Source organism: Somniosus microcephalus, chromosome 12, assembly GCF_052327205.1.
Source record: "Somniosus microcephalus isolate GS21.2 chromosome 12, FLI_Smic_1.0, whole genome shotgun sequence".
NCBI lineage: Eukaryota > Metazoa > Chordata > Chondrichthyes > Squaliformes > Somniosidae > Somniosus > Somniosus microcephalus.
Window position 1 is genome coordinate 108,656,304 of NC_140998.1, and position 17,366 is coordinate 108,673,669.

The 17,366-nt window shown below is 44.0% G+C and overlaps 1 protein-coding gene across 1 annotated transcript in view; it reads right to left on the bottom strand.

Annotated features, from left to right (window-relative positions):
- The window catches only part of scfd1 (sec1 family domain containing 1), a 198,310-nt gene that overhangs the window by 24,865 nt on the left and 156,079 nt on the right, over positions 1–17,366 (bottom strand). The window contains exons 21-22 of the mRNA XM_086002316.1: positions 6,491–6,543; positions 3,353–3,386 (exon numbers count right to left, since the gene is read on the bottom strand). Coding sequence (XP_085858442.1) covers positions 3,353–3,386; positions 6,491–6,543 — 87 coding nt within the window. The remainder of the gene's footprint in view (positions 1–3,352; positions 3,387–6,490; positions 6,544–17,366) is intronic.

Sequence of the window (17,366 nt, forward strand, 5' to 3'; positions counted from 1 at the left end):
AGCTATTCACAATATATATTAATGATCTAGACGAGGGAATTAGATGTAATATCTCCAAGTTTGCAGACGCCACAAAGCTGGGTGGGCGTGTGTGTTGTGAGGAGGATGCAGAGAAACTCCAGTATAATTTGGACAGGTTGGGTGACTGGGCAGATGCAGTATAATCTGGATAAATGTGGCAAAATCAGGAAGGCAGATTATCTGAATGGCAATAGATTGGGAAAAGGGGAAGTGCAATGAGACCTGGGTGTCCTTGTGCACCAGTCGCTGAAGGTAAGCATGCAGGTGCAGCAGGCGGTTAAGAAGGCAAATGGTATGTTGGCCTTCAAAGCGAGAGGATTCGAGTACAGGAGCAAGGATGTCTTGCTGCAGTTGTACAGGGCCTTGGTGAGACCACACCTTGAGTATTGTGTGCAGTTTTGGTCGCCTTATCTGAGGAAGGACGTTCTTGCCATGGAGGGAGTGCAGCGAAGATTCACCAGACTGATACCTGGGATGGCAGGAATGACGTATGAAGAGAGATTGGGTCGGTTAGGCTTATATTCGCTAGAGTTTAGAAGAATGAGAGGGGATCTCATTGAAACGTATAAAATTCTAACAGGACTAGACAGATTAGATGCAGGAAGGATGTTCCTGATGGCAGGGGAGTCCAGATCCAGGGGTCACAGTTTAAAGATGAGGGGTAAGCCATTTAGGACTGAGATGAGGAGGAATTTCTTCACCCAGAGAGAGTGGTGAACCTGTGGAATTCCCTACAACAGAAGGCAGTTGAGGCCAATTCATTAAATATATTCAAGAAGGAGTTAGATATATTTCTCAAGGCTAAAGGGATCAAGGGATATGGGGAGAAAGCAGGGACAGGGTTCTGAATTTGGATGATCAGCCATGATCTCATTAAATGGCGGAGCAGACTCGAGGGGCCGAATGGCCTACTCCTGCTCCTATCTTCTATGTTTCTATGTTTCCAAGAGGTACCCCATAATAGACTGATGAACAAGGTCAGAGAATGCAGAGTCAGGGAACACGTAGCAGAATGGATTGCTGGCTGGCTTCAGGACAGAAAGCAGAGAGTAGGAGTAAAGGGTAGCTATTCACAGTGGCAGAAGGTGGGTATTGGTGTTCCACAAGGATCAGTGCTGGGACCACTGCTGTTCACAATTTACATTAACGATTTAGACTTAGGAATCAAAAACACAATTTCTAAATTTGCGGATGACACCAAATTGGGGGGGGATAGTCAATACTGAGGAAGACTGCAACAAGTTACAGGAGGATATTAATAATCTTGCAGAATGGGCATATAATTGGCAAATGAAGTTCAACACAGATAAATGCGAGGTATACATTTTGGTCGGAAGAATAGGGAGGTCACTTATCACTTGGAGGGTGCGAGTCTAGGTGGGGTAGAGGAACAAAGGGATCTAGGAGCACAAATACACAAATCACTAAAAGTTGCGACACAGGTTAGCAAGGCCATAAAAAAAAGCAAACCAAGCAGTAGGGTTTATTTCTAGAGGGATAGAATTGAAAAGTAGGGAGGTTATGCTAAACCTGTATCGAACCTTGGTTAGACCACACTTGGATTACTGAGTACAGTTCTGGTCAGCATATTATAAAAAGGATACAGAGGCACTGGAGAGGGTGCAGAGAAGATTTACAAGGACGATACCAGAAATGCGAGGGTATACATATCAGGAAAGGATGAACAGGCTGGGTTTCTTTTCTCTTGAAAAAAGGCTGAGGGGTGACCTAACAGAGGTCTTTAAAATGATGAAAAATTTTGATATAGAGTGGATACAGAGATAGTCACCAAGAAATACAATAGGGAATTCAGAAGAAACTTCTTTACCCAAAGAGTGGTGAGAATGTGGAACTCTCTACCACAGGGAGTGGTTGAAGCGAATAGTATAGATGCATTGAAGGGGAGGCTAGACAAGCATATGAGGGAAAAGGGAACAGAAGGTTGTGGTGATAGATTTAGATGAGGAAAGACAGGAGGAGGCTCGAGTGGAGCATAAAAGCCAGCATGGGCTGGTTGGGTTGAATGGCCTGTTTCTGTGATGTATATCCTATGTAAGCTGTGAGGAGGACACAAGCAGCCTGCAAAGGGATATAAACAGGTTAGGTGAGTGGGCGATAAGGTGGCAGATGGAGTGTAATGTGGAGAAATGTGAGTTTATTCACTTTGGTAAGAAGAATAGAAAAACAGGATATTTTTTAAATGGCTAGAAACTATTAAATGCTTGTGTTCAGAGATTTAGGTGTCCTCGCACAGGAAACAGAGTTCGCATGCAGGTACAGTAAGCAATTAGGAAGGCAAATGGCATCTTGGCCTTTATTGCAAGGGGGTTAGAGTACAAGAGTAAGGAAGTCTTGGCTACAACTGTACAGGGCTTTGGTGAGACCACACCTGGAGTACTGCGCACAGTTTTGGTCTCCTTATCCAAGGAAGGATATATTTGCCTTAGACGCAGTGCAACGAAGGTTCACTAGATTGATCCCTGGGATGAGAGGGTTGTCCTGAGGAGTGATTGAGTAGATTGGGCCTATATTCCTTAGAGTTTAGAAGAATGAGAGGTGATCTCATTGAAACAAAGAAGATTCTGAGGGGAATTGACAGGGTAGATGCTGAGAGGTTGTTTCTGTTGGTTGGAGACTCTAGAACTAGGGGGCATAGTCACAGGATAAGGGCTGAGTTATTTAAGACTGAGATGAGGAGGAATTTCTTCACTCAGAGGGTTATGAATCTTTGGAATTCGCTAACCCAAAGGTCTGTGGATGCAGAGTCGTTGAGTATATTCAAGGCTGAGATATAGATTTTTGGACTCCAGGGGAATCAAGGGATATGGGGATCGGGCAGGAAAGTGGAGTTGAGGTCGAAGATCAGCCATGATCTTATTGAATGGCGGAGCAGGCTCGAGGAGCCATATGGCCTATTCCTTATTCTATGTTCTTACTAAGGCACTATGCTGCTGTGCAACCTCCATCAATTATAGATATCAGAATAAAACGCTAATAAACTGCTGCACTTTGCAACATACAGACAGAATGAAATTTTGGCACAGTGACAGCAGGAAAAATTGGCAGCTGTTGTTTTCCATTATGCACATGAACAAATTCAACTATATTTCCTCAGCTACAAAACAAATGGTCACTTTTTATGAAATTACTCATTGGATATGACTTTTTACTTTCAGATTCAAAATTTAATATTTTCAATGTGAATCTGGTAGCTTACCAGTTGCAGTTATCCTGACAGTTCTCCAATATCCCCAGTGCTTGTGTCAGAACTCATTAAGACAATTTGCAAAGTCAGTCCAGTGTCTCCAAACTATGTGAGCAACCTACTTACCTCTTGGAATGGGTTCTTGTTTCTTGGAACGGAGCTGCAAATTTAGGCAAACAAAGTGATTGACAGAAGCCTTAATGTTAATGGCAGTACAAACTTGGAAAATGCTTGGACTGAAAATATAGTTTACAGGAAAAAAAAATACCGTAAAACTGAAATTTCCATCTATATTTTCTTTAGCTCTCAGTTATCCCATTTCTATGTAGAATTATGGGTGATATAACCAGCATGATTGCAAATTCGTGCTCACGCATAAGTGAAAAATTATAAAGCAGCATGATCATTTGAATGTGGAGGCATTTTTTCACTATTTTGTTATTAATGTATGAAGCATCAAAAATTAAACCCTAGTAATTAATAATTCAAAAAAGTTATTTAAGATATTGTGCACATTTTCAGCATTTCATATCCTTGGATTAATAGTACGCGTTGCATGGATATTAATCTTTGGTTGCCTAATGATCACAGGTGCCCAACAATGCATATTTTTTCTGGATTTTGAAAAGTTTAGACAATCTGTATATTATCCAAAAATAGTTTAACGTCATTGTGCTTCCAAAGTTAGTTTGATAAATGATATTGTAATTCAACACTTTGGCTTTATTCATTTATTCATGCGTATATTGTGTAGTGTAGAAGAAATTGCTTATAATCTATTCCAGCCCTGGGGTTAGAAATGATGGGTCTTTTTCCGAGTGGCAGGCAGTGACTAGTGGGGTACCGCAGGGATCGGTGCTAGGACCCCAGCTATTCACAATATATATTAATGATCTAGACGAGAGAACTAGATGTAATATCCAAGTTTGCAGACGACACAAAGCTGGGTGGGCATGTGTGCTGTGAGGAGGATGCAGAGAAACTCCAGTACGATTTGGACAGGTTGGGTGATTATACTGCATTTGCCATGCATCTGCCCAATGTGGATAAATGCAAGGTTATCCACTTTGGTGGCAAAAACAGGAAAACAGATTATCTGAACGGCAATAGATTGGGAAAAGGGGAAGTGCAATGGGACCTGGGTGTCCTTGTGCACCAGTCGCTGAAGGTAAGCATGCAGGTGCAGCAGGCGGTTAAGAAGGCAAATGGTATGTTGGCCTTCATAGCGAGAGGATTTGAATACAGGAGCAAGGATGTCATGCTGCAGTTGTACAGGGCCTTGGTGAGACCACACCTTGAGTATTGTGTGCAGTTTTGGTTGCCTTATCTGAGGAAGGATGTCATTGCCATGGAGAGAGAGTGCAGCGAAGATTCACCAGACCGATATGTGGGATGGCAGGAATGACGTATGAGGAGAGATTGGGTCGATTGGGCTTATATTTATTGGAGTTTAGAAGAATGAGAGGGGATCTCATTGAAACATAAAATTCTAACAGGACTAGACAGAGGAGATGCAGGAAGGATGTTCCTGATGGCAGGGGAGTCCAGAACCAGGGGTCACAGTCTAAGGATAAGGGGTAAGCCATTTAGGACTGTGATGAGGAGGAATTTCTTCACCCAGAGAATGGTGAACTTGTGGAATTCTTTGCCACACAGGGCAGTTGAGGCCAATTTATTAAATATATTCAAGAAGGAGTTGGATATATTTCTTGAGGCTAAAGGGATCAAGGGATATGGGGAGAAAGCAGGGACAGGGTACTGAATTTGGATGATCAGCCATGATCTCATTAAATGGCGGAGCAGGCTCGAGGGGCCGAATGGCCTACTCCTGCTCCTATCTTCTATGTTTCTATGGATAGACATTTTATATTGAAACTGATTAGCCACTTGTCAACAAAACACAGCAATTGCACAATAACTTTATACATTTATAGAAACACATGTTAATCAGCATATTAACAGGATACTAAAGCAATTAGCTATCATAAACTGTGACCTTTCACATACATCAAATGTTACTGGAGAACTGCTCAAGAAAACGGATTTTATTAATTAATAATTATTCCCATATAATTCTATCACAATTTAAACCCAAGCTCATACATCAAATTCGAAAAGATACCTGTACAGTACTATGTACAACCTGTAAAAATTTTTTTAATAGAAAGTATGCCAATTTGCTTCTTTGAATGCTCTTTTTAATTTATCTCATGGGATGCTGCTGCAAATTTAGATCCTTTATAATGTACCTGAGGTTACATTTTTGACGTGAGAAGTGTTCAAGAACTATGTTATACCAGTATGTTTTTAAAAATGTGATTTACAGTAATAGGTAACCTAGATCTTTGAGGATACCAGACTTTTATCCCCATCTCTATGAAATGGCATATTTTGCCAAACCTTCATGCTTATGACACAATCAGCAAAGTTGTGCTTCCCCTAACCTGAAGATTTTCTCCCCCTCTCCTGAAGGTGATAATTCATGCCAGAGTATGATTCCACTGGTGTTGCCAGGTCTTTGGCACCATTCTGAAACAGCCATTCCTCAAATGGAAGCTAAGATGGTGGCTGTCTGCAGGCACATCATGGCGGAGTCCCATCCTGTTGTCACTGTATGTCCACAAAGGCACACACTTTTGCACAGCTTCACTAGATAGCGATCAGGAGTGGGAGCCATGACTGATTTCTCGAATGTTATCACACAAATCCAAGAGATATTGAGGCCAACAGTAACTTCCTCACTGCCGTCTTATCCAAGATCAGCTAGACCGGGGATTAAACTTGGAATCTGTCTGAATGGTATGGCTCAGTTCTACACCTTGTGGTTCATTTACCCACTGATTCATTGGGGAAGCTTTGACCATGCTCAATCAGCTCCCCCACAAGCACTTCCCCACGAGAAAAGTGCTTTAAAAAAAAACTCCCCATTAACAAAAATTTGCAGATAAATACCAAAGGATATTAACATTTATAATTCTTGTAACTCATTTTTAAAATGAGTGCTTATGACTGGAGTCCTTCTTTGAATTTACACTCTGCTAAATCGAAAAAGTAAATATTGCAGAGACATATTCCATTGCAAATTGCTAATTTTGTAAGTTACAATTTCTTTTACGCAACCAATTGTTTTACAATTTTTTTAAAACTTCCACTGTGCAAATTCTCTTGACCTATAACATCCATCCCATTCTATTAAATTTTGAACATGTGCTCTTTAGATGTAACATACATTTGCTGCTGTGCAGTAAATCATAATGAGCTTACCTCTCACTGCCACGAAGCATTTTTGGATCGAAATATCTGTAGTCATCGGTTTCCTATAGAAATAACATTGAGGATTTTAGTCCAGAGGTAGAATTAATCCATGAAAGGAATGGAGGGGGGGGGGGGGAATTTGCAAAACTGTTGCATTACGTTAAAAGTGCAATTAATATTCTTCACCTTGACTGGTGAAGTATGCAGGACATTGCTCCCACAAAATCAGACTGGCAATTTGAATAACTGTTTGTTAACATGTTCTTACCTGCTTTGCTACAGAGTCATGGGAACTCTGTTGCAGTTAACTGTTAAGATTTAAATTTTTGAGCACCAGCATCAACTTTACACAATCCTAAACATTTCCAATATTTAAAGAACAGATTTTCTTCAAAATTAAAAATGCAATGATGCATGACATCAGCATGTAGAAAGAGAATTGATCATGTCACTAGCCATGAAAACACATACTGTGCACTAAGCTGGTGTTCGGATGTGTAATTCATTCCACAGATGGTAGGACCAGCAACCCATCACTAAAATATTCATTACACATCTCAAAAAGACTTCCTTAGCTGTATTAGGTGCCAAGAATTGAAGCATTAATCCAAAGCCTGTTCCGATCTGTTGGTAAATTTAAAATATGCTTCACCCAACTGATTGCTAGAGATATAGTAATTAAAATGAAACATAAAATAATCTCCATTAGCCAGTTGCTTACATTTAAAAAAACAATGTTAATTTATTTTGCTCCCTCCTATTTGGATTCCCCAGAACAGAGTATGACTGCAACCTGCCCAGAGCTCTGCTAATGCAGATACAAGGTGGTAGTCTGGGGAGACATGCTTTCCAATTGTTCCCATCCCTACCCCCTGGTAAGGCTAAGGTGGCTTTTTCTGGGAGTACAGCCAAGATTTGTAACTCACCATGTGGGAGACTGCAGAAGTGATTGAATTCTAACTCCCATACACAATGTGTTGACAGACTAGTGTATGTCACCTGCCTCAGTTCATACAATTAAGTTCAACGGTCAAAATGACCAATTTAAATGCTTGGTTCACGCTGCGATTTATTAGCAACTCTCTTTCTATCCATGCCTAATTCACACTATTTTCAGCGTCAGTAGCAAAGCTAAAAAAGTAAAGATCATAGAATAGTTCAGCACAGAAGGAGGCCATTCAGCCCATCAAGTCTGCGCCAGCTCTTTCAAAGAGCAGTCCAGCTAGTCCCACTCCCTTGCTCTTTCCCCATAGCTCTACAATTTTTTTTCCTTCAAGTATTTATCCAATTCCCTTTTGAAGGCTACGATTGAATCTGTATCCACCACCTTATCAGGCATTCCAAATCCTAACCACTCGTTGCTTAAAAAACCTTTTCCTCATCTCACCTCTGATTCTTTTGCCAATCACCTTAAATCTGTGCCCTCTCATTATTGACCCTTCAGCCAATGGAAACAGTTTATCTTTATTTACTCTATCTAAACCCTTCTTGATTTTAAACACCTCTATCAAATCTCCTCTTAGCCTTTTCTGCTCCAAGGAGAACAACCTTAAGTCTATCCAGGTAACTGTAATCCCTCATCCCTGGATCTATTCTAGTAAATCTCTTCTGCACCCTCTCCAAAGCCTTCATGTCCTTCCTAAAATGCGGTTCCCAGAATTGGACACAATACTCCAGCTGGGGCCAAACTAGTGTTTTGTTTCGGTTTAGCATAACTTCCTGGCGTTTGTACTCTATACCTCTATTTATAAAGCCCAGGATCCCGTAAGCTTTATTAACTGCTTTGCTAACCTGTCCTGCTACCTTCAAAGATTTGTGCACAAACAGCCCCAGGTCTCTCTGTTAATGCACCCACTTTAAAATTGTACCATTTAGCATGCATTGTCTCTCCTCATTCTTCCTACCAAAATGCATCACCTCACACTTGTGTTGAATTTCATCTGCCATGCATCGTCCATTTCACCAGCCTGGCTATGTTCTCTTGAAGTCTATTACGATTTTCCTCACTGTTTACTACACTTTCAACTTTTGTGTCATCTTCAAATTTTGAAATTGTGCCCTGTACCTCCAAGTTCAAGTCATTAACATATATCAAAAACAGCAGTGGTCCTAGTACTGAATCCTGGGGAATGCCACTGTATATCTCCCTCCAGTCCAAAAAACAGCCATTCACCACAACTCTATTTTCTATCCCTGAGCCAATTTTGTATCCACGCTGCTAATGCCCCTTTTATCCCATTGGCTTCAATTTTGCCAACAAGTCTAATATATGGTACTTTATCAAATGCCTTTTGAAAGTCTATATACACAACATCAATTACACTGTCCTCTTCCACCCTCTCCGTTATCTCATCTAAAAACTCAATCAGGTTAGTCAAACATGATTTGCCCTTAACAAATCTGTGCTAGCTCTCCTTTATCAGTCCATGCTTGTCAAAATGGTTGTTAATCTTCTCCTGGATTATTGTTTCTAAAAGCTTCCCCACCACCAACAATAAACTGACTGGCCTGTAATTGCCAGGTTTATCCTTCTCCCCTTTTTTGAACAAGGGTGTAACATTTGGCACCACCCCTGTATCTAAGGAGAATTGGAAGATTGTGGCCAGCACCTCCACAATTTCTACCCTTACTTCCCTCAGCAATCTAGGATGCATCCTATCCAGACTGGGTGACTTATTCACTTTAAATACTGCCAGCCTTTCTAGTACCTCCTTTATCTATTTTTATCTCATCCAGTATCCCTTCAACCTCCTCGACTACCACAGGTAAACACCGATGCAAAGTACTCATTTAGTACCTCAGCTATGCCTTCTGCCTCCACCAATAGATCTCAATAGAGCACCAATAGATGATTAACTATTTTATGGTCTTCTGATGCTCCTTCTGGAAGAAATCACCCACATACTATTACAGTATTTCACCTACTGCCTCAGTCCATTATTGAATTGTAAGTCACTGTTCCTATGTTTCTTTACATAGTGAGTCCTGATCTCAGATCAATCGTTAGGGGAAGCTATTGAACTTTGGTGCTCCCAAAAAAAAGGGAGGGAAGGAAAACCAGAGGGTGAATTACGGTGTTACACCTAGTGACTAGTTAAGAATGGCATTGGCAGTGGTCTGAGATCAGATCATCTGGCACTCACTCTTGACTGGTAAATGCTGCCTGGAGCAGAAACCCAAGGATGGAACTAAAGGTTAAAAACTCAAGATCACCAATAAAAAAAAACAGGTTTAAACATAATTTAAAAAATGGGATTCTGTAAAATGTCTGATATGTTTGATACTTTATTACTAACATTATTATTCAGCAGGTCGAAAACAGGCTTGTAATTTTTCAATTCACATAGAATGTGAGAAACAACACATGTTCAAACATTCAAACTAAATTTGGGACTTTGTAATCAGATACTATAAAGAATTGTTATTAAAAGAACCTCTTGACTAAACACTTTAAAAACTAAACTTGGAAGTAAACATCATCCACATTATCCAATATAATGAATGCAAGTAATGTGAGAAGTTCTCCCCCGCCTACACATCACTAGCTTTTCTCCTTGTGCATTTATATCAATGATTTTGTTGGCTTCTTGAGACAGATAGCCTTTGCCTTTTTCTTGGCATACGTATTTGTCCAAGTCAAAGCTAAAACTGGACACAATGAGGTTATTGATACAACGGTGTCAATATTGGCTCAGTGGTTACATTCTCGCCTCTGATTCAGCAGACCCAGTGCAATATTCAGGTCAAACAGAAACATAGAAGATAGGAGCAGGAGTAGGTCATTCGGCCCTCCGAGCCTGTTCCGCCATTCAATATGATCATGGCTGATCCTCTCTCTCAATACCATATTCCCGCTCTCTCATGATAAATCATGTTAAGTATAGAAATCCATAGGATTCGTCAGACTTAAGTCAAGATCATTTGACCCATTATAAAAATAGCAGCACAATTGATCAGCATTAATTGATATTATAAATAATACTGCTATCCCATATCTACAGGAAACTTTCGATTTACCGGCACCTAAATAACCAGAAATCTCGGTTAACTGGCAAAATTCAGGAGTAGGTTCAGTTAAGTTTTACTTCATATTGTACTTGCCTTCCTCAATCTGTTGCTGTACAAGGGGGTGGCTGCAGTTGTTGCTAAGCTACAGAGATGCTTGGAACTTGTGGCCATTGTTCTGAACCTGTTGCTAAGCAACAGGGTTTGTTGCTTTATACGGAGCTCTCAGCTCTCCGTATCTTTTACTATAGCTTTCAGTTATCCGGAATTTTTGATGAACCGGCACCACGCCGGTGCCGGATAAAAAAAAGTTTCCTGTACAATATACTAAAAATCTTACATCTGTGCATAATTCCTGTTGTCCAACTTTTAAGAATTTATCATGCATCATGTATAAAGTTGGTATGTCCACATTTATAATGGAACTGCCTATGTAATTTTTCACACAGTAACTACACTTTCCCATCAGTGGTGGTTCTGTAGCATCTTAGTTTTGTGTCTCCTAGTTCCTCAACCTGCATTGCAAAGAAACTCCTATGCTCCAAACTTCTTCTCTGCTTCCCAAATTGCCATAAGTTTTGCTATCCAAGTATAAATTATATCAATTTAAAATGTTATATAAAAATAATGGACAGAATGTACAACTTTAAAATAAGGACTGAATTGTGTCTCCGTGCCCTGGTCCAGTAATCCCCCAACCTCTAACCCCGCTTCACCAGAAGACTACCCATGGTCTTGACTCCCTTAATGCAACACCACGGGAGATTGACTAATCATTAAAAAAAAAGGTGGCGAGAGTCATTGCAATAAAAACATCCAAACATTCAGATAACAATAAGCTACTTGAGCTCTTCTCTCATGGCATATGACACTATCTGAACACTAAGATGAGATTACTTCCTTATAACCACTCCCACTCATTATTCTTTATTTATTATCAGTTACACATTCTTATAAAGGATTGATGATGAAGTTGCATAATATGACATCAGTTTTCGTTATCATTTTGTATTCTGCCAATACCGGGGCAGCAAGAAGTGGAGGAGGAGGAGGAAGAGCAGCATCAACCACCAGTACAACTAGCGGGCAGAGCTCTCAAAGAGCAACTCATCTAAGAACGCTTCACCTAAACCATCCCTCTCATCCCCAATACACCAACAGTCCCACAATCCTCATCATCACCATCCAAACTACCACCACCTTCCTTCCTTCAGTGCAACCTCATGAGTCTTGATCTCAACTGACTACAAATGTGAACACCAACACCAAATCCAGAAAACAGAAACTTAACTTCAGCAACTCGCTTCAGATTTGAATACAAGTTAACTGGAATAATTCAGAATCACCCTTGTGCAGCCCTCTAGTGCCTGTCTTGTGTGCTTGATTACCTATCCTAGTGCTCCTATGAGGTGTATCCCCAGTGGCTACAGCGTGAGAGGCGGAAGGCACCAAGTTTCCATTGAGGACACTTCAGATGGCTGTGATGGGCGGCCTCGAGCATCTGTGGAGCTTGAGCATAGAGCTTGGAGACAGAGCTGGGTGAAGCGCAATCGAAGTGGATTGCAAGCAGAGTGGAAGAATTTGGTGATAGCAGGAATTCGGTGCAGAGGAGGAAGGCGGTTTCTCAGGTCCAACTCAATACTTTATTTCTGGTAAGTTCAGATAGTAGTCTAATAGATAGAGGCATTTAACATTTTTTCCAGTGTTTTAGTGCTTAGTGCAAGTTAGTGTGTAAAAAAAAAGAAAAACTTAAGTAGACATAAATAATAAAACAATCTAAGATATGGCAGAGCAGGTTGTGTGTCTGGACTACAGGTATGTAGGAGTTTGTGGACATTGAGACTGTCCCAAGCGAATACATATGCAGTAGATGTCTCTGTCTTGAATCTCTCTGGCTCAGTCATTGAGCTGGAGTGCGAGTTAGAGACACTGACACATAAGGGAGGGAGAGCAGTATCTGGACAGTTTTCTCCAGACTTCAGTCACACCTCAGAGAGATGCAGGTTCAGAGCAGGGTTGGTGTGACCGATAATATGCAGAATAAGGGGAACCCAGGTGAGGTAGAGAACGAAGAACAGCACAAACTGATCCTATTCAACAGGTACAATGTACGTGCTACCTGTGAGGATAAGGATAAAGACCGTCAGAAGGACAGCCAGAATGTGGACCATGGCACCTTGGAGCAGGAGGCTGCCCAAAGGGGGAGGAAGAGGAGAGAGGAGGAGGGCAAGCATAATATGGTAGTTATAGGAGATTCAATAATTAGGGGGACAGATGGCACCCATTGTAAACAAGCTCACGAGTCCCACATGGTATGTTGCCTACCTGGTGGTAGGGCTCAGGTGGAAAATGTAGTATAAATAACAGTTCAAAAACAAATGAAAGGGAAGAGAGTAGAGTAACAGTCAGAAATTGTTCTTTAGCCACTACAGGTAAAGGGAAAACTAAAAGATGTAAAGTGATTAAACCATGAGAGAGAAATAAGAAACATGTGAATAAAACATTAGAGCTGAAGGACAGGTAAGGGTGTGTGGCCCAAGTAAGTGTTCTTTATACAAACACATGGAGGATAAGGAATAAATTGAATGAACTGCAGGTGCAAATTCAATTTAGAGGGCATGACATGGTAGCCATTAATGAGACATGGCTGCTGTTACTGAGACATGGCTGCAAGGCGGTCAGGACTGAGAACTAAATATACCAGGTTATAAAGTCTACAGGAAAGAAAGAGAAAATGGCAGAGGGGGAGGAGTAGCCTTAGTGATTAAGGATGAAATCACTTCAATGATAAGAGAGGATACAGAAACATAGAAAAATAGGAGCAGTAGGCCATTCGGCCCTTTGAGCCTGCTCAGCCATTCAAAATGATCATGGCTGATCCTCTATCTCAATACCATATTCCCGCTCTCTCCCCATACCCCTTGATGCCTTCTGCGTCTAGAAATCTATCTATCTCCTTCTTAAATATATTCAGTGACTTGGCCTCCACAGCCTTCTGTGGTAGAGAATTCCACAAGTTCACCACCCTCTGAGTGAAGAAATTTCTCCTCATCTCAGTCCTAAATGTCCTACCCCGTATCCGGAGACTGTGACCCCTCGTTCAAGGCCCCCCAGCCAGGGGAAACATCCTCCCTGCATCCAGTCTGTCTAGTCCGGTCAGAATTTTATACGTTTCAATTTCAATTTCAATTTTATTTGTCACATAACCAAATACAACAAGTGAAATCCAACAAGTGAAATCCAGTCAATGAAATGCTTTTTCCTTAACGAGCCGAGTGCACCAAGCAGCAAAGGACACTTAGATGCTGGTACACACGGAGCCCGCAAGGACGGCAGCCATCTTCATCGGTGCCATCACAATAGGGTCCGCTCTCGCCTCACTCCGCCTTTCCCGCACTTCTGCCCGACAATCTTCAGCCGCCGTGGTACGGACGCCATCTACTGGGCCGACAGCGACTCTTTAATGTCCTCTCCATGGCGCTGGTGACTCTAGTAGCCTGCGTGTCTCCTCCACACACCTGGCCTGCACATTACCCCTGGCTGTCCCACTTGGCATCCTGGTAACCGGCTTCCCTCTCCAGCTCCCGCTCCTTTCAAACTGTGCTCTCCGACTCCCGCTCCTTTCAAACTGTGCTCTCCGACTCCCGCTCCTTTCAAACTGTGCTCTCCGGATCCCGCTCCTTTCAAATTGTCCTCTCCGGCTCCCGCTCCTTTCAAACTGTCCTCTCCGACTCCCGCTCCTTTCAAACTGTCCTCTCCGGATCCCGCTCCTTTCAAATTGTCCTCTCCGGTTTCCACTCCTTTCAAACTGTCCTCTCCGGCTCCCGCTCCTTTCAAACTGTCCTCTCCGGCTCCCGCTCCTTTCAAACTGTGCTCTCCGGCTCCCGCTCCTTTCAAACTGTCCTCTCCGGCTCCCGCTCCTTTCAAACTGTGCTCTCCGACTCCCGCTCCTTTCAAACTGTGTTCTCCGACTCCCGCTCCTTTCAAACTGTCCTCTCCGGCTCCCGCTCCTTTCAAACTGTCCTCTCCGGCTCCCGCTCCTTTCAAACTGTGCTCTCCGGCTCCCGCTCCTTTCAAACTGTGTTCTCCGACTCCCGCTCCTTTCAAACTGTCCTCTCCGACTCCCGCTCCTTTCAAACTGTGCTCTCCGGATCCCGCTCCTTTCAAACTGTCCTCTCCGGCTCCCGCTCCTTTCAAACTGTCCTCTCCGGCTCCCGCTCCTTTCAAACTGTGCTCTCCGGCTTGCGCTCCTTTCAAACTGTGCTCTCCGGCTCCCGCTCCTTTCAAACTGTGCTCTCCGGCTCCCGCTCCTTTCAAACTGTCCTCTCCGGCTCCCGCTCCTTTCAAACTGTCCTCTCCGGCTCCCGCTCCTTTCAAACTGTCCTCTCCGGCTCGCGCTCCTTTCAAATTGTCCTCTCCGGCTCCCGCTCCTTTCAAATTGTCCTCTCCGGCTCCCGCTCCTTTCAAACTGTGCTCTCCGGCTCCCGCTCCTTTCAAACTGTCCTCTCCGGCTCCCGCTCCTTTCAAACTGTCCTCTCCGGCTCGCGCTCCTTTCAAGCTGTCCTCTCCGGCTCCCGCTCCTTTCAAACTGTGCTCTCCGGCTCCCGCTCCTTTCAAACTGTCCTCTCCGGCTCACGCTCCTTTCAAACTGTGCTCTCCGGCTCCCGCTCCTTTCAAACTGTCCTCTCCGGCTCCCGCTCCTTTCAAACTGTGCTCTCCGGCTCCCGCTCCTTTCAAACTGTCCTCTCCGGCTCCCGCTCCTTTCAAACTGTGCTCTCCGGCTCCCGCTCCTTTCAAACTGTGCTCTCCGGCTCCCGCTCCTTTCAAACTGTCCTCTCCAGGCTCCCGCTCCTTTCAAACTGTCCTCTCCAGGCTCCCGCTCCTTTCAAACTGTCCTCTCCGGCTCCCGCTCCTTTCAAACTGTCCTCTCCGGCTCGCGCTCCTTTCAAATTGTCCTCTCCGGCTCCCGCTCCTTTCAAATTGTCCTCTCCGGCTCCCGCTCCTTTCAAACTGTGCTCTCCAGGCTCCTGCTCCTTTCAAACTGTCCTCTCCGGCTCCCGCTCCTTTCAAACTGTCCTCTCCTGCTCCCGCTCCTTTCAAACTGTGCTCTCCGGCTCCCGCTCCTTTCAAACTGTCCTCTCCAGGCTCCCGCTCCTTTCAAACTGTCCTCTCCAGGCTCCCGCTCCTTTCAAACTGTCCTCTCCGGCTCCCGCTCCTTTCAAACTGTCCTCTCCGGCTCGCGCTCCTTTCAAATTGTCCTCTCCGGCTCCCGCTCCTTTCAAATTGTCCTCTCCGGCTCCCGCTCCTTTCAAACTGTGCTCTCCAGGCTCCTGCTCCTTTCAAACTGTCCTCTCCGGCTCCCGCTCCTTTCAAACTGTCCTCTCCGGCTCCCGCTCCTTTCAAACTGTCCTCTCCGGCTCCCGCTCCTTTCAAACTGTCCTCTCCGGCTCCCGCTCCTTTCAAACTGTGTTCTCCGGCTCCCGCTCCTTTCAAACTGTGTTCTCCGACTCCCGCTCCTTTCAAATTGTCCTCTCCGGCTCCCGCTCCTTTCAAACTGTCCTCTCCGGCTCTCGCTCCTTTCAAACTCTCCCCTCCAGCTCCCGCTCCTTTCAAACTGTCCTCTCCGGCTCCCGCTCCTTTCAAACTGTCCTCTCCGGCTCCCGCTCCTTTCAAACTGTCCTCTCCGGCTCCCGCTCCTTTCAAACTGTCCTCTCCGGCTCCCGCTCCTTTCAAACTGTGCTCTCCGGCTCCCGCTCCTTTCAAACTGTCCTCTCCGACTCCCGCTCCTTTCAAACTGTCCTCTCCGGCTCTCGCTCCTTTCAAACTGTCCTCTCCGACTCCCGCTCCTTTCAAACTGTCCTCTCCGACTCCCGCTCCTTTCAAACTGTGCTCTCCGGCTCCCGCTCCTTTCAAACTGTCCTCTCCGGCTCCCGCTCCTTTCAAACTGTCCTCTCCGGCTCCCGCTCCTTTCAAACTGTCCTCTCCGACTCCCGCTCCTTTCAAACTGTCCTCTCCGGCTCTCGCTCCTTTCAAACTGTCCTCTCCGGCTCTCGCTCCTTTCAAACTGTCCTCTCCGGCTCTCGCTCCTTTCAAACTGTGCTCTCCGGCTCCCGCTCCTTTCAAACGGTCCTCTCCGGCTCCCGCTCCTTTCAAACTGTGCTCTCCGGATCCCGCTCCTTTCAAACTGTGCTCTCCGGATCCCGCTCCTTTCAAACGGTGCTCTCCGACTCCCGCTCCTTTCAAATGAGATCCCCTCTCATTCTTCTAAACTCTAGTGAATACAGGCCTAGTCGACCCAATCTCTCCTCATACGACAGTCCTGTCATCCCAGGAATCAGTCTGGTGAACCTTCACTGCACTCCCTCTATGGCAAGTATATCCTTTCTTAGGTAAGGAGACCAAAACTGCACACAGTACTCCAGGTGTGGTCTCACCAAGGCCCTGTATAACTGTAGTAAGACATCCTTGCTCCTGTACGCAAATCCTCTTGCAATGAAGGCCAACATACCATTTGCCTTCCTAACTGCTTGCTGCACCTGTATGTTTGCTTTCAGTGACTGGTGTACAAGGACACCCAGGTCCCTTTGTACATCAACATTCTATCACCATTTAAATAATACTCTGCCTTTCTGTTTTTGCTAACGAAGTGGATAACTTCACATTTATCCATGTTATACTGCATCTGCCATGTATTTGCCCACTCACTCAACTTGTCTAAATCGCCTTGAAACCTCTTTGCATCCTCCTCACAACTCACAATCCCACCTAGTTTCGTGTCGTCAGCAAACTTGGAAAGATTACTAATAATAATAATAATTCAACTTTGTCATTGTACAATGCACAACGAAATGTGATCTTGCAAGCTCCCGAGTCCAGTACA